Source organism: Entelurus aequoreus, linkage group LG02 (genome assembly GCF_033978785.1).
Source record: "Entelurus aequoreus isolate RoL-2023_Sb linkage group LG02, RoL_Eaeq_v1.1, whole genome shotgun sequence".
Taxonomy (NCBI): Eukaryota; Metazoa; Chordata; class Actinopteri; order Syngnathiformes; family Syngnathidae; genus Entelurus; species Entelurus aequoreus.
The window spans coordinates 7,102,327-7,125,147 of NC_084732.1; the positions used below are offsets into that span (position 1 = coordinate 7,102,327).

General features: G+C 36.8%; 1 protein-coding gene across 1 annotated transcript in view; it reads right to left on the reverse strand.

Moving 5' to 3' along the window:
* Window positions 1-3,753: 3,753 nt before the first annotated feature.
* Window positions 3,754-22,821, reverse strand: part of LOC133665325 (phosphorylase b kinase regulatory subunit beta-like) — a 151,419-nt gene continuing 132,351 nt past the window's right edge. The window contains exons 13-15 of the mRNA XM_062070594.1: window positions 11,318-11,436; window positions 3,928-4,004; window positions 3,754-3,855 (exon numbers count right to left, since the gene is read on the reverse strand). Coding sequence (XP_061926578.1) covers window positions 3,754-3,855; window positions 3,928-4,004; window positions 11,318-11,436 — 298 coding nt within the window. The remainder of the gene's footprint in view (window positions 3,856-3,927; window positions 4,005-11,317; window positions 11,437-22,821) is intronic.

Genomic DNA, 22,821 nt, shown 5'->3' on the forward strand with positions numbered 1-22,821 from the left:
CCTAAAGCATTAGCCTAAAATATTATTGGCGTAATGAGGTATGCTAACTGCTAATGAAAGTTGGAGTGGGCTAATGACCTTCGCAGGTTTTTGGCCCCTTTGTAAAGAATGAATGAACGATTCCATACGATTCCTGGAGTGACGATTCGATTCAGCATTGATTCTTGATTGAACACGATTCTCGATTCAAACCGATTTTTCGCAATGTTTTATTTGGTAGCATAATTATATAGAAACTTTTTCAAAAAAGGTTACAGTTTAGAAAAATTTAATGGAATTGGCATACAAATTTATTTTTAAAAACTAGATTATTTTTACAAAAAAATATATATAAACATATTATTAATATAATTTTTTTTTAATCGATTTTTGAAAATTCTGATGTGAATTCTGATGTGAATTTATTTTTTTTGTGCACCCCTACTAACTAGTCTTCTTATTGTCACTTCCAATGTATAAAAGTTAACTAAAGCATTAGCCTAAAATATTATTGCCGTAATGAGGTACGCTAACTGCTAATTAGAGTTGGAGTGGGCTAATGACCTTTGCGGGTTTTTAGCCCCTTTATAAAGAATGAATGGTCAAGTTTGCTACCTCAAACTGTAGCCTCCATTATCAATGTTGTCTTACAGTTGAAGTTAGCTCCTTGATTAGCGGACTAGCATGATGTAGCAAAGGGAATAAGTGAGTTATAAGCAACGGCAGCGTGTTAGTTAGGTAGCCTGGCAAGATCAGTCAATTGTATTCTTCAAATGGTCTATTTTTGCCATGTTGTATGACAACTTTGACCACCGTTTGTGCCTCAAGGACAATGCTAGCTTCAAGACCCGGTTAGCTAACAATAGCCATTGCTAGCTAGTAAGCTAACTTAGAAATGAAGCACTGCCATCATCCACATTTTCAGGATCTGGTTTGGCCAAATTTTAAAACCACTTCTTTGCCAACGAGTGTGCATATTTGGTCACCTAACGATTCCATACGATTCCTGGGGTGACGATTCGATTCAGAATCGATTCTTGATTCAACACAATTCTCTATTCAAACCGATTTTTCGCAATGTTTTATTTGGTAGCATAATTACATAGAAACTTTTTCAAAACAGGTTACAGTTTAGAAAAACAAATTCTAGGTCAATGGAATTGCCATAAAAACGTCTTTTTAAAAATAGATAAATATATTATTAATATTATTATTTTTTTATTGATTTTTGTGAATTCGGATGTGAATTGATTTGTTTTGTGCACCCCTACTAACTAGTCTTCTTAATGTCACTTTCACTGTATAAAAGTTACCTAAAGCATTAGCCTAAAATATTATTGGCGTAAAGAGGTTTGCTAACAGCTAATTAAAGTTGGAGTGGGCTAATGACATTCACGGGTTTTTGGCCCCTTTATAAAGAATGAATGAACGATTCCTGGGGTGACGATTCGATTCAGAATTGATTCTTGATTCAACACGATTCTCTATTCAAACCGATCTTTCGCAATGTTTTATTTGGTAGGATTTGTTCGACAACTTCTACCACCGTTTGTGTCTCAAGGACAATGCTAGCTTCAAGACCTGGTTAGCTAACAATAGCCGTTGCTAGCCTGTAAGCTAACTTAGAAAGGAAGCACTGCCATCATCCACAATTTCAGGATCTGGTTTGGCCACATTTTAAAACCACTTCTTTGCTAACTCGAGGGAATCTTTGGTCACCTAACGATTGCATACGATTCCTGGGGTGACCATTCGATTCAGAATCGATTCTTGATTCAACACGGTTCTGTATTCAAACCGATTTTTCGCAATGTCTTATTTGGTAGAATTTGTAGGACAACTTCTACCACCGTTTGTGCCTCAAGAACAATGCTAGCTTCAAGACCTGGTTAGCTAACAATAGGCGTTGCTAGCCTGTAAGCTAACTTAGAAAGGAAGCACTGCCATCATCCACATTTTCAGGATCTGGTTTGGCCAAATTTTAAAACCACTTCTTTGCTAACTCGTGGGAATCTTTGGTCACCTAACGATTCCATACGATTCCTGTGGTGACGATTCGATTCAGAATCGATTCTTGATTCAACATGATTCCCTATTCAAACCGATTTTTCGCAATGTCTTATTTGGTAGAATTTGTACGACAACTTCTACCACCGTTTGTGCCTCAAGGACAATGCTAGCTTCAAGACCTGGTTAGCTAACAATAGCCGTTGCTAGCCTGTAAGCTAACTTAGAAAGGAAGCACTACCATCATCCACAATTTCAGGATCTGGTTTGGCCACATTTTAAAACCACTTCTTTGCTAACTCAAGGGAATCTTTGGTCACCTAACGATTGCATACGATTCCTGGGGTGACGATTCGATTAAGAATCGATTTTTGATTGAACACGATTCTCTATTCAAACCGATTTTTCGCAATGTCTTATTTGGTAGAATTTGTAGGACAACTTTTACCACCGTTTGTGCCTCAAGGACAATGCTAGCTTCAAGACCTGGTTAGCTAACAATAGCCGTTGCTAGCCTGTAAGCTAACTTAGAAAGGAAGCACTGCCATCATCCACATTTTCAGGATCTGGTTTGGCCACATTTTAAAACCACTTCTTTGCTAACTCGTGGGAATATTTGGTCACCTAACGATTCCATACGATTCCTGGGGTGACGATTCGATTCAGAATCGATTCTTGATTCAACACGATTCTCGATTCAAACTGATTTTTCGCAATGTTTTATTTGGTAGCATAATTACATAGAAACTTTTTCAAAACAGGTTACAGTTTAGAAAAACAAATTCTAGGTCAATGGAATTGGCATAAAAACGTCTTTTTAAAAATAGATAAATATATTATTAATATTATTAATTTTTTATCGATTTTTGTGAATTCGGATGTGAATTGATTTTTTTTTTGTGCACCCCTACTAACTAGTCTTCTTAATGTCACTTTCACTGTATAAAAGTTACCTAAAGCATTAGCCTAAAATATTATTGGCGTAATGAGGTTTGCTAACTGCTAATTAAAGTTGGAGTGGGCTAATGACCTTCACAGGTTTTTGGCCCCTTCATGAAGAATGAATGAACGATTCCATACAATTCCTGGGGTGACGATTCGATTCAGAATCAATTCTCGATTCAAACCGATTTTTCGCAATGTTTTATTTGGTAGGATTTGTACTACAACTTCTACCACCGTTTGTGCCTCAAGGACAATGCTAGCTTCAAGACCTGGTTAGCTAACAATAGCCGTTGCTAGCCTGTAAGCTAACTTAGAAAGGAAGCACTGCCATCATCCACATTTTCAGGATCTGGTTTGGCCACATTTTAAAACCACTTCTTTGCTAACTCGTGGGAATCTTTGGTCACCTAACGATTCCATACGATTCCTGGGGTGACGATTCGATTCAGAGTCGATTCTTGATTCAACACGGTTCTGTATTCAAACCGATTTTTCGCAATGTCTTATTTGGTAGAATTTGTAGGACAACTTCTACCACCGTTTGTGTCTCAAGGACAATGCTAGCTTCAAGACCTGGTCAGCTAACTGCTATGCATGCCAGCTCCAGTAGCACCAGCTCTGCATTAAGTACGTCTCCCATGTTGTTACCTCTACTTGTGTCTCTTTTAATGACACACGATGTCACCCCATAGCGAGCCAGAGTGTTCTTTTATTTCATATCGTAAGCGTAGTGTGAAGTAGCATTAGCCGTAATGGCCTACATTACGGGATTAGTTCATTTACTTTATACCTCGCCAAGAAGAAACTCTTGGCTGTAATTATTTAGGAGGTGGCAATTATTGCATTGGCTCCAAGACGGCTCCAATCAAGGATGAGCCTCACGAGGTAATGAGGCGTCACGGGAATGTCACACCGCGAGGCGCACTGGGCGGACGCGGACGGGAGTTAGAATGATGAGGAACACGGAAGAAAAACCACGCGTCTTCATCGTCGCACTGAGATCCCGTCGTCGTATCGGAACATGTTTACGTGGACGGAGGCGGTTGCGTTTGTTGTGGACTTGTACCAGAGTCCTAAGGAGAATTGGCGGTAATAAAGGATGTTGTAGCTTTGTTTCCTCTGTTTGGTGTGTCAATCACTGCCTGACTTAAAAGAACAGAAAAGGTGGACACGACTTGATGGACGGCCTCAATATTTCCCTTTAATGTGTTTCTTGGGACATACAGTACAATATGAGGATCATATCACCGAATCAGTGAGGGTGTAAAAAAATAAATAAATACAAATATTTTCAGATTAATAGCGATTCTTAATCAATTTTTAAAAATCTATACATTTTTATATTTAAAAAGAAAATTTAAACATGTCCTGTCCAGCCACTCAGGCAATTAATATCGTTGATGTAGATCAGGAGTGTCGAACTCATTTTCATTGAGGGCCACATCGCAGTAAAGGTTCCGCTTTTTTAAAATTAATTATGTACAGGGGGGAGTAAACGGCACAGACCACAATGGGACGTAGTTAAACCATACCTGACAACCTTGAGACCTCCGAATTCGGGAGATGGGGTGGGGCTGGGTTTGGTGGTAGCGGGGGTGTGTATATTGTAGCGTCCCGGAAGAGTTAGTGCTGCAAGGGGTTCTGGGTATTTGTTCTGTTGTGTTTACGTTGTGTTACGGTGCGGATGTTCTCCCGAAATGTGTTTGTCATTCTTGTTTGGTGTGGGTTCACAGTGTGGACGCATATTTGTAACAGTGTTGAAGTTGTTTATACGGTCAACCCTCAGTGTGACCTGTATGGCTGTTGACCAAGTATGCCTTGCATTCACTCATGTGTGTGTAAAAGCCGTATATATTGTGTGACTAGGCCGGCACGCTGTTTGTATGGAGGAAAAGCGGGCGTTGTAGAGGATCTTAAAGGCAGTGCCTAAAGGCACGCCCCCAATATTGTTGTCCGGCTGGAAATCGGGAGAAATTCGGGAGAATTGTTGCCCCGGGAGATTTTTTGGAGGGGCGCTTTAATTCGGGAGTCTCCCGGGAAAATCGGGAGGGTTGGCAAGTATGAGTTAAACTCTATGATCTATTTTACATATATATATATATATATATATATATATATATATATATATATATATATATATATATATATATATATATATATATATATATATATATATATATATATACTTGTATGTATAATAACAAACAATAATAATATTAATCAACAAGGAAATGGAGTGTGACGAATCCAAAGTATGTGTGTGTGTGTGTGTGTGTGTGTGTGTGTGTGTGTGTGTGTGTGTGTGTGTGTGTGTGTGAGTGTGTGTGTGTGTGTGTGTGTGTGTATGAATTAACTGTTGAGTGTTACCATAAATGTTGAGCGAGGGGCAAGTCCAAAAGGGGCAGGGCAGGCTCATAGATCCGTGATCCAAGCGGGAGGGGAGGTCCGTGATGCTGGAGAGAGGCGTCCTGAGGTCCGTGTCCAAGGCGAGGGGGTCGAGGATCGAGGGAGGCAGTCAGAGTCCAGAGGGCGAGCCAGGGGAGTGAGGCGCACAGCTGAATACGGAGAGCATAGAGCGAGCATAGAGCATGACGTGGCTTACTGTACGCGAACAGAAGATTACCTTCTGGCCCGGAACGCAGGTCTGCACTGGCTTCAGAAGCCCAGGGAGATCATCAACCACAGGTGCGCTGAGTGCTGATTGAAAAAAGAGTTTGTGATGCTAAAAAATACTGACGTAATCATAGTAGATACGCTCCTGTACTTGGTATCATTACAGTGGATATTAAGTGTAGATCCACCAATTGCGTTTGTTTACATTGTGACGCCGGTGAGCTACGGCGTGTAGTGAAGCATGTTTAGCTATTCCTCGTCCTGCAGGGACGAAACTTGTAAGAAACATACTTTATTTGTCGCCATGGAGGCGAGGATTAGTGATTTAGAGGTAGCTACAACACTGCAGACTGCGGATGGAGTTTAAGCTGCTAGCTAGCTAGTCATGTCTTATAGCACCTCTTCCTGAGGGCGTTTCAGTGTTATAACTTCACCTTTATCGTTAGTTTTTAAGCCAAAATGCGTCCGTTCTCCCTTTTCTGTCTACACACTGTGTCTGCTTGTAAGTACTCCGTGTGTGTGTGCGCTGCCGAACATGCTCCTCTGCTCGTAAAACCAGCAATGTCGCGATGTGACGACGACGGAGGGGCGTGGGTGTTTTGGACCGGTACTTTTTAGAGGGGGTATAGTACCGAATATGATTTATTAGTATCGCGGTACTGCAAGAGTTGAGGCAACATTTTGATACCGCACTCGTTATGTCATAACGATAATAATAATGACGCGGCCCTGGGTGGAAGAAGGTTGGCCACGTCTGGTGTTGCAGCCAATTAGCAGCTGGCATGCGGTGAGAGGCGGCGCTGACGGAACCTGACAAGCCAGATGGTCGTCTTTACGGCTTTGACGAATCCAGATGGGGGCAAAGCAGAGTTGATAGGAACTGATTAAAAACATTATAACAATCTATATACGTACAGTAACTCATCAAAGGGTCAAAATGATGTATGCTTCGACTTTTAGTCCACTCCTGACGTTATGTTTCCACTTAATGACAAGTAATGTAAGACAATAACCACACTGTTTGAGTGGGGATCTTCATAAATAAAGCACAATTGAAATGTAGAAGACCTGATCCATCATAATGCTAAACATAGATTTTGTTTTACTGCTTTAAGTCAAACAAAGATGTTTATTTTTATTCCGTTAGGTTACAGCTGTGGTACCTCAGTTATATTATTTAACTAAAACAAAACAAAAAAATCGTATTAGCGTCATAACAGCAATCGTTTCTGGAAAAAAAATCGGACATCTGTGTGGTGTCTATGCCTTTCAATTAAGCATTTTAGTAAATTAAACCCCGGAAGATAAAATAATTTCCCCATTATGTTAGATCCACTATGGACTGGACTCTCACACTATTATGTTAGATCCACTATGGACTGGACTCTCACACTATTATGTTAGATCCACTATGGACTGGACTCTCACACTATTATGTTAGATCCACTATGGACTGGACTCTCACGCTATTATGTTAGATCCACTATGGACTGGACTGTCACAATATTATGTTAGATCCACTATGGACTGGACTCTCACTATTATGTTAGATCCACTATGGACTGGACTCTCACTATTATGTTAGATCCACTATGGACTGGACTCTCACTATTATGTTAGATCCACTATGGACTGGACTCTCACGCTATTATGTTAGATCCACTATGGACTGGACTGTCACACTATTATGTTAGATCCACTATGGACTGGACTCTCACGCTATTATGTTAGATCCACTATGGACTGGACTGTCACAATATTATGTTAGATCCACTATGGACTGGACTCTCACTATTATGTTAGATCCACTAAGGACTGGACTCTCACTATTATGTTAGATCCACTATGGACTGGACTCTCACTATTATGTTAGATCCACTATGGACTGGACTCTCACACTATTATGTTAGATCCACTATGGACTGGACTCTCACACTATTATGTTAGATCCACTATGGACTGGACTCTCACGCTATTATGTTAGATCCACTATGGACTGGACTCTCACAATATTATGCTAGATCCACTATGGACTGAACTGTCACAATATTATTTGTTGGATCCACTATGGACTGGACTCTCACAATATTATGCTAGATCCACTATGGACTGGACTCTCACAATATTATGCTAGATCCACTATGGACTGGACTCTCACAATATTATGTTAGATCCACTATGGACTGGACCCTCACACTATTATGTTAGATCCACTATGGACTGGACTCTCACTATTATGTTAGATCCACTATGGACTGGACTCACACTATTATGTTAGATCCACTATGGACTGGACTCTCACTATTATGTTAGATCCACTATGGACTGGACTCTCACTATTATGTTAGATCCACTATGGACTGGACTCTCACTGTTATGTCAGATCCACTATAGACTGGACTCTCACTATTATGTTAGATCCACTATGGACTGGACTCTCACACTATTATGTTAGATCCACTATGGACTGGACTCTCACTATTATGTTAGATCCACTATGGACTGAACTCTCACACTATTATGTTAGATCCTCTATGGACTGGACTCTCACAATATTATGCTAGATCCACTATGGACTGGACTCTCACGCTATTATGTTAGATCCACTATGGACTGGGCTGTCACAATATTATGTTAGATCCACTATGGACTGGACTCTCACGCTATTATGTTAGATCCACTATGAACTGGACTCTCACAATATTATGTTAGATCCACTATGGACTGGACTCTCACTATTATGTTAGATCCACTATGGACTGGACTCTCACACTATTATGTTAGATCCACTATGGACTGGACTCTCACAATATTATACTAGATCCACTATGGACTGGGCTGTCACAATATTCTTTGTTGGATCCACTATGGAATGGACTCTCACAATATTATGCTAGATCCACTATGGACTGGACTCTCACATAATTATGCTAGATCCACTATGGACTGGACTGTCACAATATTATTTGTTGGATCCACTATGGACTGCACTCTCGGTAGGGTTGATGCTCGAAACCGGCTTTTCCGGTTGTTCGATAAGAAAAGAACCGAGTCCTCGGACTCGAATCCCTTTTTGAGAACCGGTACCCGTTATCGAGACCACTATAGTAAAGAAAAAGAGTTGGTTCTTTATTCGAATCTGTGAGAACGAATCCCTTCCCACAGGAAATGCCCTGTAGAACGCAATGTTATGCCCATTTGATTGTAGACTCTTACTGACACCTTGTGGCGATATGAAAATACTACGCGTCATTAGTTTGGGCACTTCCGGGTTGACGAGTCAGTTCAGTTCATGAGACAGTTGAGAAGTAGACAAGTTGTGTGAGCTTCTACAAGCCTTGGAACAGATAAGTCTGTAAGTAAACTGTTTAACTTGTTTATGTAACTCAATATTAAGGTGGAAAGTGTTTAAGTTTGATACTAAGATGTTTATTGAAAAACGATTTTTGTGCACTGTTTCAATGGATGTTTTGAGGACTTAAAATGGCCGCCAGTCGTGTAGTTCCACCATCGAAATAGTTTCAACACTCATAAGTATTTGTTTGATGATAGTACTGTATATTTGTGTGAAGCTAATATTTACATATTGTGTATTACATTTCAGTATGTTAATTGAATCACATAGCTTATACATTTGTCGTTGTGTGTATTTCAGTTTTTAAAAAAATAACAATAACAGTCCAGTGCAAGACAAAAGTAAAGATAGGAAAAGACAAAGCAAGATCAACAACAAAAAAGAGCCTAAATGGATTAATCTGCTTTGGATTGTTTGTTAGCTGTCTGCCAAGCTGTATAACCTCAACACGTATAGTGAGGGCAGAACAGGCAATATGCAATTATTGCCAGGCTTCGCTCTCATGTAAGGGGGGAAGAATTGTTGATTGATGACTGCGGTGTTCTTAGTGTCATAGTGTGTGTAGTTAGTATGTTCCAATAGCAGCAGAAGTGCACTTTTTGGAGAGCTGTATTATTCTCAGTTTTGTGCCCAAGGGACTGATTTTATTTAACACTATATTAATATTTATACACCTATAGTGATCACAGACACAGGTTGTTTTTGTGTTACTGTATATATTTGTTTTTCTGAAAAATCCCACTTTTTTTGTTGTTGTCCTGTCCAGCTTCTCAGGCAAATCATATAGTTGATGTAGATGCCCATATCGGCTGTTCAGATTTACTTTACAAAAGAGAAGTGTAGGATACTTCTCTTGTTGCCTTATTTGTATTTGACTTTATTAAATGTATTTATGTTATCATTTGGTGCAGCCGGGCCGGAGCAGGGGAAAAATCCCACTTAATATACTTTGGGTAACAACAGTCAATATATTTTTTTAATTTTTTTGAATTTTTTTTTAGGGGGGTAACTATGTCCCTAAAGGGACATGGGAATTTATTTTTTTTTAGACATGAATCTCGTGCGCACGAGAAACTTTTTATTTAAAAAAAAAATATATATATATATATATATATATATATATATATATATATATATATATATATATATATATATATATATATATATTTTTTTTTTTTTTTTTTTTTTTTTATTTTTTATTTTTTTTTTTTTTTTTATTTAATAAAAAGTTTCTCGTGCGCACAAGAAAGTTTCTCGTGGCCACGAGAAACTTTTTATTAAAAAAATATATATATATATAATAATAATATTTTTTTATTTTTTTTTATAAAAAGTTTCTCGTGGTCACAGCCGGGCCGGAGCAATATACTTTGGGTAACAACAGTCAATATATATATATTTTTTAGGGGGGTAACTATGTCCCTAAAGGGACATGGGAATTATTTTTTTTTAGACATGTATCTCGTGCGCACGAGAAAGTTTCTCGTGGCCACGAGAAACTTTTTATTTAAAAAATATATATATATAATAATAATAATATTTATTTATTTATTTATTTATTTATTTTTTAATAAAAAGTTTCTCGTGGCCACGAGATTCGTGCGCACGAGAAAGTATCTCGTGGCATGAGAAATTTTCTCGTGGTCACGAGAAACTTTTTATAAAAATATATATATATATATATATATATATATATATATATATATATATATATATATATATATATATATATATATATATATATATATATATATATATATACCTGTATATGTGTATATATATATGTATTTTTTTATTTATTTATTTATTTTTTTTTAATAAAAAGTTTCTCGTGCGCACAAAAAAGTTTCTCGTGGCCACGAGAAACTTTTTATTAAAAAAAAAAAAAAATTATAATAATAATAATTTTTTTTTTTTTTTTTTTTTTTTATAAAAAGTTTCTCGTGGCCACGAGAAACTTTCTCGTGCGCACGAGATACATGTCTAAAAAAAAAAAAAAAATCCCATTTCCCTTTAAGGGCTCCGTAGGTAACAGTCAATATTTTTTTTATTTTTTATTTTTTTATTTTTCTTATAAAATAAAAGTGAGCTTTTATTAAACCAAATATTGTGTTTTTTTTCCATACACAACAACCTATGTGGAATCGATAAGAGAATCGATAAGAGAATCAATAAGAGAATCGATAAGAGAATCGATAAGAGTGTGCCACCCACACTGGTATAAATATGTAACTTAGACATTCGGTTTCACTATGTAAAGCGCTTTGAGTCACTAGAGAAAAGCGCTATATAAATATAATTCACTTCACACTTCACTTCACTTCAGCATATTTTCTCGTACGCCCTCCTCTTGATGAAATACCAACATTGCAATTATTACAAGTGGTTTCTTTGTCGAAATGTTGCCGTTTCCCTGACGTGGGATGCCGTCACGGGCGCGTATCGGGATGTGCTCGGTGCTGTGATGTCTGTCCTTGCTCGCAGACTTTAAATCCAGTCCATCGTCTGCCGGGCCGTGATTGGGGGATATAAAAGGCCTGAAGAGAGGTGATGGCTCTATGTCAGGACCTCACACTGTTCTCCACAAAGACTTGATGGCTCTGGTGTGTGAGTGTGTGTTATTGTTGTGTAGAACCAGCTGGAAGGCCCAAAGAAGTCATTACCTTTAGATGGAGTCGTAATGGCTTTTCACAGCACTAAATCACAGCGTCTCTTGTGGTTGTTTGATCCCACCTTGTCTGCGGGTCTTCAATAAGAACTCTCTTGTTGTTTTTTCGCCCCTTGCTTTATGGGTTTTTCGGTTGCAGGTCGCCGAGCGTCTTCAACACAAATGGGCGCCCTGCAGTTCCGCGTCTTTGAGCCGACAGAGCGGTGGTTTTAGTTGTCCTTCGCGGCCGAATATTCTTGTCTTGATATGCACGTAAAATGGACTCGTGGTCTCGGATCGATACGGCCCTGACTTGCCTTATAGCATCGGGCTCTCTGCTTTGTGGCCGCAGGCGCTGGTGCTGGCTTTGAAAGAGAGGCTGGTCCGCGGGGAATCGATATCCAGCATCTTTAGAAAAAGACACTCTACGTGTCAATAAGGAGGACGCTCACCGTTATCTTCTTCTCTCGTGTTCTGCTCAAAACAACCTAGATGCTTTTTTTCCCCCCAAGTCGATGGTTGTATTTCAATCAATTAAGGTCACCTGTTGGGCAAAAATGAGTTTTTACGATGTTCGAACAGTATCATGTTTTCCCAGAAGCTGTTTATGAGCACCAATTGTGAGAAAATCTACGCTTGAGAGAAGGGAATAGATAGATAGATTAGTACCGTATTTTTCGGAGTATAAGTCACACCGGCCGAAAATGCATAATAAAGAAGGAAAAAAACATATATAAGTCGCACTGGAGTAAAAGTCGCATTTTTGGGGGGAAATGTATTTATAAGTCGCACCCCCGGCCAAACTATGAAAAAAACTGCGACTTATAGTCCGAAAAATACGGTAATCACCTGTCGCCTTTATTAGCAGCAGCCGGCACGAGACAGGGGCGTTGGAGTTGGAGTTGGAGCGAGGGGTGTTCAAACTTCTTGACTGGGGGGGCCCCGCATTGGGCTTAAAAATGTGGCCGGGGGGCTTCATGCAAAGTAACTAAATATATATATATATATATATATATATATATATATATATATATATATATATATATATATATATATATATATATATATATATATATATATATATATATATATATATATATATATATATATATATATATATACCTTCTCCTTAAAGTTAGAAGTAAAGTTAAAGTACACTAGGTGTGGTGAAATTTGTCCTCTGCATTTGACCCATCACTCTTGTTTACCCCCTGGGAGGTGAGGGGAGCAGTGGGCAGCAGCAGCGGCCACGCCCGGGAATCATTTTTCGTGATTTAACCCCCAATTCAAACCCTTGATGCTGAGTGCCAAGCAGGGAGGTCAAAGGTCCCATTTTTATAGTCTTTGGTATGACTCGGCCGGGGTTTGAACTCACAACCTACCGATCTCAGGGCGGACACTCTAACCACTAGGCCACTGAGTAGGTCCCCTGTTAGACAAAAATGAGTTTTTTACGATGTTCGAACAGTATTATGTTTCCCCAGAAGCTGTTTATGAGCACCAAACGTGAGAAAATATATGCTTGAGAGAAGGGAGTAGATAGATGGATAGTACCGTATTTTTCGGAGTATAAGTCGCACAAACCGAAAATGCATAATAAAGAAGGAAAAAACATATAAGTCGCACTGGAGTATAAGTCGCATTTTTGGAGGAAATTTATTTATAAGTCGCACCCCCGGCCAAACTATGAAAAAAACTGCGACTTATAGTCCGAAAAATACGGTAATCACCTGTCGCCTTTATTAGCAGCAGCCGGCACGAGACAGGGGAGTTGGAGTTGGAGTTGGAGCGAGGGGTGTTCAAACTTCTTGACTGGGGGGGCCCCGCATTTGGCTTAAAAATGTGGCCGGGGGCTTCATGCAAAGTAAATATATATATATATATATATATATATATATATATATATATAATATATATATATATATATATATATATATATATATATATATATATATATATATATATATATATATATATATATATATATATATATATATATATATATATATATGTATATATATATATATATATATATGTATATATATATATATATATATATATATATATATATATATATATATATATATATATATATATATATACCTTCTCCTTAAAGTTAGAAGTAAAGTTAAAGTACACTAGGTGTGGTGAAATTTGTCCTCTGCATTTGACCCATCACTCTTGATCACCCCCTGGGAGGTGAGGGGAGCAGTGGGCAGCAGCAGCGGCCACGCCCGGGAATCATTTTTCGTGATTTAACCCCCAATTCCAACCTTTGATGCTGAGTGCCAAGCAGGGAGGCAACGGGTCCCATTTTTATAGTCTTTGGTATGACTCGGCCGGGGTTTGAACTCACAACCTACCGATCTCAGGGCGGACACTCTAACCACTAGGCCGCTGAGTAGGTCCCCTGTTCGAACAGTATTATGTTTCCCCAGAAGCTGTTTATGAGCACCAAACGTGAGAAAATCTACGCTTGAGAGAAGGGAATAGATAGATAGATAGTACCGTATTTTTCGGTGTATAAGTCGCACCGGCCGAAAATGCATAATAAAGAAGGAAAAAAACATATATAAGTCGCATTTTTGGGGGAAATTCATTTATAAGTCGCACCCCCGGCCAAGCTATGAAAAAAACTGCGACTTATAGTCCGAAAAATACGGTAATCACCTGTTGCCTTTATTAGCAGCAGCCGGAACGAGACAGGGGAGTTGGAGTTGGAGCGAGGGGTGTTCAATCTTCTTGACTGGGGGGGCCCCGCATTGGGCTTAAAAATGTGGCCGGGGGCTTCATGCAAAGTAACTAAATAAATATATATATATATATATATATATATATATATATATATATATATATATATATATATATATATATATATATATATATATATATATATATATATATATATATATATATATATATATATATATACCTTCTCCTTAAAGTTAGAAGTAAAGTTAAAGTACACTAGGTGTGGTGAAATGTGTCCTCTGCATTTGACCCATCACTCTTGATCACCCCCTGGGAGGTGAGGGGAGCAGTGGGCAGCAGCGGCGGCCACGCCCGGGAATCATTTTTCATGATTTAACCCCCAATTCCAACCCTTGATGCTGAATGCCAAGCAGGGAGGCAATGGCTCCCATGTTTATAGTCTTTGGTATGACTCGGCCGGGGTTTTGAACTCACAACCTACCCATCTCTAGGCCACTGAGTACGTGTCAGGCCAGACGAGCAGTGACTAAGTCTGTGGTTAAAAGCTTGCAAACATTGACCAGAGTGCTCCTGATTTTCAACAGGAGAAAAGTAAAACATTTTTGGTCCAACCACATTTTTCACAAAACCTAAATATCGCAATACACAAACTGGTAATGGCAACACCCATATTTCAAAAAACCTCTCAAATATCGCAAAAAAAATATTTTGCACTCTCATGAGGTGGTTTTTGAGACGTTTCGATATTGAAGTTTTTGCACTACTATAGCACTGTAGCTGGTCCTGGTTAAATTAAGCAACCCCCGCTCCTTAATGCTTAAGTCACACACAGGATTCTCACAGGTATGAGGCAATCAGACCTACTGTGGTACATTTTATATGAAGTCGAAGGAGCTGCTTTGATTACTCGCCAATAAAACAACAAATATATAAAAGTGCATAGTGCAATGTTCTTACCTCTTCCAAATAAGATGGCCAATTATTGCAGAACGTGAGAAGAAGGCAGCCGGGAGCGCCACACTTTATCACGTTAATACTTCCGTAAGTTCTGCAAATGTTGCGTCAGTCGCCAGGAAGCAAAGTCAAACGAGCTCAAACAATCGCCAAGTGAGGAAACCAGCGGTAATATGTACAAATAGTCAGCCAAATTTGCCACCATTTCATGCGGAGTTTTGGAAATAAAAACCATTTTCGAGTCATTACGAGAGGCTAAAAGTGCCAGGGAGATTGAATGCATTGTGGGTAATTCCAGGGCGCCCCCGTCCACAATGGCCGTTGGCAGCTGCGGGGTGTTAGCATACGGCGCAGATGATACTCCAGCTATTTTTGGCCACGTTTCACGGCGGAGTTTAAATTATGGAGCGAACGCAAAAAGGGCTGAGGCAGCACGCGGTGCGGGGGCGTGGGGGCGGGGGGGGGTGACAAACGATGGAACGAGGGCCACTCAAATGAAAGAGAACCCGCTAGAACCTGTTATTTGCTCGCCCTTTCCGTCTGTGTCTGCATTTGCAGATTCAAGCGGTCCTCACTTTGTTAGAACGACGCGCAGCCGTGCGAAGGAATTAGGACACCCCGCGATGGAACTCTTCCTCTGGAAAATTGGTCAGAATACGCACGGAAATTATGTCCACTGTGCTATTATTTATTTCTGCTGCGTGAGTATCAAACAGAGGTGGGTACAGGCAAGGACGTCGTTACGTTCAGCAAATTAGGTGAACCACAACTTATTACCAGCAACAAGACATTGATACAACGTTGATTATACGTGCATGTCCTTTAAAATGGACTTTGAAACAACGTTGCAAAATAGTTGCATTTGTGTTGGAGAACATTGGTTGGGAAATGACCAAAATTCAACGGTCAAATCAACGTCAGAACCCCACATTGATTAAACGTGGTCAAAATGAATAATAATAATAATAGATTGTATTTGTTTAAAAAAAAAACACTTTACATTGAGTAAACAACCTCAAAGTGATACAGTGTATTTAAAAAAAATAAAAATAAAAAGATAATAAAAATAAATAAAAATTAAATCTAGAACAGCCTAAAAGCTACAACTAGTATGCATATATCTAAAAAAAAAAAAAAAAAAAAAGGCTTTTTTAAACAGAAGGGTTTTTAAGCCTTTTTTAGAGGTTTTTTTTTTTTTTTTTTTTTTTTTTCATAAAGAAATACAATCATGTGTGCTTACGGACTGTATCCCTGCAGACTGTATTGATCTATATTGATATATAATGTATATATTGTGTTTTTTATGTTGATTTAATTAAAAAAAATATATATATATTATTTATTTATTTTTATTAAATTAATTTCTTGTGCGGCCCGGTACCAATCGGTGGTTGGGGACCACTGTTGTAGAATATTGGTTGGGAAATGACCAAAATTCAATGGTGAAATCAACGTCACAACCCGACATTGATAAAACGTGGTAAAAAAAATAAAATAAAATAATAATAATAATAATAATAATAATAATAATAATAATAATAATAATAATAATAGATTTTATTTGTTAAAAAGCACTTTAAATTGAGTAAACAACCTCAAAGTGCTACAGTGTATTAAAAAAAATAAAAATAAAAATATAATAAAAATTAAAAAAAAAAAAAACTAAAACAGCCTAAAAGCTAGAACTGGTATGCATATATCTAAAAAAAAATGAAGGGTTTTTAAGCCATCCACAGTCTGTGGTGCCCTCAGGTGGTCAGGGAGAGCGTTCCACAGACTGGGAGCGGCGGAGCTGAAAGCCCGGTCATGTTGTTGTAGAATATTGGTTGGGAAATTGCCAAAAGTCAATGGTCAAATCAAATTCACAACCCAACATTGATTCAATGTCGTCAAAAAACATGTTTTTTAAACTTTTTATTTGTGTTGTAAAATATTAGATGGGGAAATTATCAAATTTCAATGGTCAAATCAACGTCACAACCTGACATTGATTAAACGTAAAACAAACGTTGGAAATGGCCAAAATTCAACGGTCAAATCAACGTCAGAATCCAACATTGATTAAACGTGGTCAAAAATAATAATAATAATAATAATAGATTGTATTTGTTAAAAAGCACTTTACATTGAGTAAACAACCTCAAAGTGCTACTGTGTATTTTAAAAAAATTAAAATAAAAATATAATAAAAATAAAAAAAATTAAATATAGAACAGCCTAAAAGCTAGAACTAGTATGTATATATCTAAAAACAAAAAAAAAGTCTTTTTTAAAAAGAAGGGATTTTAAGCCTTTTTTAAAAGCATCCACAGTCTGTGGTGCCCTCAGGTGGTCAGGGGGAGCGTTCCACAGACTGGGAGCGGCGGAGCAGAAAGCACGGTCATGTTGTTTCAACGTTGTATTTGTGTTGTAGAATATGGGCTGGGAAATTGCCAAAAGTCAATGGTCAAATCAAATTCACAACCCAACATTGATTCAAAGTTGTCAAAAAACATGTTTTTTAAACTTTTTATTTGTGTTGTAAAATATTAGTTGGGGAAATGATCAAATTTCAATGGTCAAATCAACGTCACAACCTGACATTGATTAAACGTAAAACAAATGTTGGAAATGGCCAAAATTCAATCGTCAAATCAATGTCAGAACCCAACATTGATTAAACGTAAAAAAAAATGTTGTTTCAACATTGTTTTTGTGTTGTAGAACATTGGTTGGGAAATGACCAAAAGTCAACGGTCAAATCAACGTCAGAACCCAACATTGATTAAACGTGGTCAAAAATAATAATAATAATAATAATAGATTGTATTTGTTAAAAAAGCACTTTACATTGAGTAAACAACCTCAAAGTGCTACAGTGTATTTAAAAAAAATAAATAAATAAAAAGATAATAAAAATAAATACAAATAGGAACTAGAACAGCCTATATGCTAGAATTAGTATGTATATATCTAAAAAAAAAAAAAGGCTTGTTTAAAAAGAAGGGTTTTTAAGCCTTTTTTAAAAGCATCCACAGTCTGTGGTGCCCTCAGGTGGTCAGGGAGAGCGTTCCACAGACTGGGAGCGGCGGAGCAGAAAGCCTGGTCATGTTGTATTTGTGTTGTAGAATATTGGTTGGGAAATGACCAAAATTCAACGGTCAAATCAACGTCAGAATCCAACATTGATTAAACGTGGTCAAAAATAATAATAATAATAATAATAATAGATTTTATTTGTAAAAAAAGCACTTTACATTGAGTAAACAACCTCAAAGTGATACAGTGTATTTAAAAAAAAATGAAAATAAAAAGATAATAAAAATAAATACAAATAAAAACTAGAACAGCCTAAAAGCTAGAACTAGTATGCATATATCTAAAAAAAAAAAAAAAAAAAGGCTTTTTTAAAAAGAAGGGTTTTTAAGCCTTTTTTAAAAGCATCCACAGTCTGTGGTGCCCTCAGGTGGTCAGGGAGAGCGTTCCACAGACTGGGAGCGGCGGAGCAGAAAGCCTGGTCATGTTGTTTCAACGTTGTTTTTGTGTTGTAGAATATTGGTTGGGAAATGGCCAAAATGTAATTGTCAAATCAACGTCAGAATCCAACATTGACTCAAAGTCGTCAAAAAACATGTTTTTTAAACTTTTTATTTGTTTTGTAAAGTATTAGTTGGGGAAATGATCAAATTTCAACGGTCAAATCAACGTCACAACCTGACATTGGATAAACGTGGTCAAAAAGCACGTTGTTTTAACGTTGTGTTGTAGAATATTGGTAGTGAAATGACCAAGACACCCCTAGTACACACACGGAACCATACTAAACCCGATATAAAAGTTGGTGAATCAAAAATTCCGCAAAAAGGAGTTCGTAAATGGAGGTTCTACTGTATGTCTCAACAAGTATTTTCACCACAAACGTCCATCGCTACTCCAACGGCAAATCTGTTTTTTTAAGCAGCGACAGTGGAGCTGGCATCCAAGCAACTATTTTTAGAACATAGTGAACGACGTCGTCAGAGAGAGACGCTTCATGTGTTTGTTGACGTCGCTCGTGTCCAACACAAAATGGACGTCATGTTCCGTTCATCGTCTAAAGCCAGTTTTTATATGCAGGGAGCTGCTGGGACACACATCTGACATTGACACGCACACACACACACACACACACACACACCTACGTGGTTGCACTTACACGGATGGTAGCCCGCGGCGGCTCAGCTAACCTCTGTGATCCAGACGTGCACGTCAGGACGACTTACCCTCCTCTCCACTACATTACCTGAGCCAGGCCCAGGGGATGATGGACACACACACACACACACACACACACACACACACACACACACACACACACACACACACACACACACATTCTTGTATTTCTTACCTTCTTGAGACCTCCGAAAAAAGCCCCCCCTCTTTAGGACCACCCTTTCTAGATATATAAAGATGTGTATTTACAACATGAATAATATATACATACTATGCAAATATAACAAAGCTTTTTGTGAAAAATGAGTTGGAATTTCACAAGAAAAAGGTCACAATCTCACAAGAAAAAAATAGAATTTTGGCGGTATTATAATAAAAGTCGTCATTTTACTCAACGCAAGTCAACATTTTACAAGAAAAACTGAACATTTGTGCAATATTATGATAAAAGTTGGAATTTTCCTGAATAACAGTCGCAAGTTTACAAGAAAAGCTTAAAATGACAAGAGTCGTGATTTTACCCGACAAAAGTCACAATTTTATCAGAAAACTTTAAAATGTTGGCAATATTATAATAATAATGGGAATTTTACTCAGCAACATTATAACAAAAGGTCATACTTTCCCTCCAAAAAATGTCACTATTTTACAAGAACAACAAAAAAATTGGCAATATTGTGATAAAAGTCACCATTTTGCATTAAAAAGTAATAATTTTACATTAAAAAAAGGAATAATTTTACGAGAAAATCTTGCAATATTACAGAAACTGAAAGAATATGAGAAAATGTTCCCAATTTTATAAGAAAAAAGTTGACACATTGTGAGAAAAAAACTGCTTTTAGTTAATTATTTTTTATTTTTTATTTTTAGTTTGTAATTGGTTTTTAATCTTCATTATTTACTTCAAGTTATTACAGTATGTCTCTATATACATATGTATTTATTTATTTTTATTAATTTTGGCCAAAGGGGGAGCACTTCGAATTTCTTACACACAATTGTTATTTCATATGTTAACCAGAGGGGGAGCACTTTTAAAAGCGACACACAGTCAATTTGAAAAATCCCTCCTTTTTGGGACCACCCTCATTTTGATAAATGAGACATTCTCTATTAGATGCAATGTTATTGGGACCATGATTTATGTCATCACTTGTTCACACCTCCTCATATGGAAGCTACTTTTACTTCTTGATGTCTCAAGAAGGGTAGAAATACAAGAAGACACAGACACACACATTCTGGTATTTCTTACCTTCTTGAGACCTCCAAAAAAAGCCCCCCTCTTTAGGACCACCCTTTCTAGATATATAAAGATGTGTATTTACAACATTAATAATATATACATACTATGCAAATATAAAAAAGCTTGTTGTGAAAAATGAGTTGGAATTTCACAAGAAAAAGGTCACAATTTCACAACAAAAACGTAGAATTTTGGCAGTATTATAATAAAAGTCGTCATTTTACTCAACGCAAGTCAAAATGTTACAAGAAAAACTGAACATTTGTGCAATATTATGATAAAAGTTGGAATTTTACTGAATAACAGTAGCAAGTTTACAAGAAAAGCTTAAAATGTTGGCAATTTTATGAAGAGAGTCGTAATTTTACTCGACAAAAGTCACAATTTTATAAAAAAACTTAAATGTTGGCAATATTATAATAATAATCACAATTTTACTTGGAAAAATTATGACGAATGTCATATTTTTCCTCCAAAAATGTCACTATTTTACAAGAACAACAACAAAATTGGCAATATTGCTCTTAAAATCATTTGTATTTGCTTTTTCTATGTGTATTTTTTAAATGTTATTTTTTTAGTCTGTCCTTTGCCCTTGCCCTTTGTTCTTCAACTGTGGGTGTTTTTAAAGGGCTTTGTAAAGAAAGTTGGTATGGCATAAAAGTCCGAATTTGATATGACAAATGTCACCATTTTGCATCAAAAAGTAATAATTTTACATAAAAAAAGTAATAATTTTATGAGAAAATATTGCAATATTACAGAAACAGAAAGATTATGAGAAATTGTTCCCAATTTTATAAGAAAAAAGTCGACACTTTGTGAGAAAAAGACTGCTTTTAGTTAATTTTTTTAATTTATATATATATATATTTTTTGGAATTGTTTTTAATCTTCATTATTTACTTCTAGTTATTACAGCATGTCTCTATATACATTTTTTTTTTAAATTAATTTTGGCCAAAGGGGGAGCACTTCGAATTTCTTACACACACTTGTTATTTCATATGTTGACCAGAGGGGGAGCACTTTTAAAAGCGACACACAGTCAATTTGAAAAAAATCCCTCCTTTTTGGGACCACCCTCATTTGGATAGATGTCACCACCAGGGGGTGCAAATGAGACATTCTCTATTAGATGCAATGTTATTGGGACCATGATTTATGTCATCACTTGTTCACACCTCCTTATATGGAAGCTACTTTTCCTTGTTGATGTCTCAAGAAGTGTAGAAATACAAGAAGACACACACACACACACACACACACACACACACACACACATTCTTATATGTCTTACCTTCTTGAGACCTCCGAAAAATGCCCCCCTCTTTAGGACCACCCTTTCTAGATATATAAAGATGTGTATTTACAACATTAATAATATATACATACTATGCAAATATAAAAACGCTTGTTGTGAAAAATGAGTTGGAATTTCACAAGAAAAAGGTCACAATTTCACAACAAAAACGTAGAATTTTGGCAGTATTATAATAAAAGTCGTCATTTTACTCAACGCAAGTCAAAATGTTACAAGAAAAACTGAACATTTGTGCAATATTATGATAAAAGTTGGAATTTTACTCAATAACAGTCGCAATTTTACAAGAAAAGCTTAAAATTTGGGCAATTTTATGAAAAGAGTCGTCATTTTACCCGACAAAAGTCACAATTTTATCAGAAAACTTTAAAATGTTGGCAATATTATAATAATAATCAGAATTTTACTTGGAAAAATTATGACGAATGTCATATTTTTCCTCCAAAAATGTCACTATTTTACAAGAACAACAACAAAATTGGCAATATTGCTCTTAAGATCATTTGTATTTGCTTTTTCTATGTGTATTTTTTTAGTCTGTCCTTTGCCCTTGCCCTTTGTTCTTCAACTGTGGGTGTTTTTAAAGGGCTTTGTAAAGAAAGTTGGTATGGTATAAAAGTCCGAATTTGATATGACAAATGTCACCATTTTGCATCAAAAAGTAATAATTTTACATAAAAAAGTAATAATTTTATGAGAAAATATTGCAATATTACAGAAACAGAAAGAATATGAGAAATAGTTCCCAATTTTATAAGAAAAAAGTCGACACAAAAGACTGCTTTTAGTTGTTTTTTTTTATTATTATTTTTTTTATATACGTTTTTTTTTTTGGAATTGGT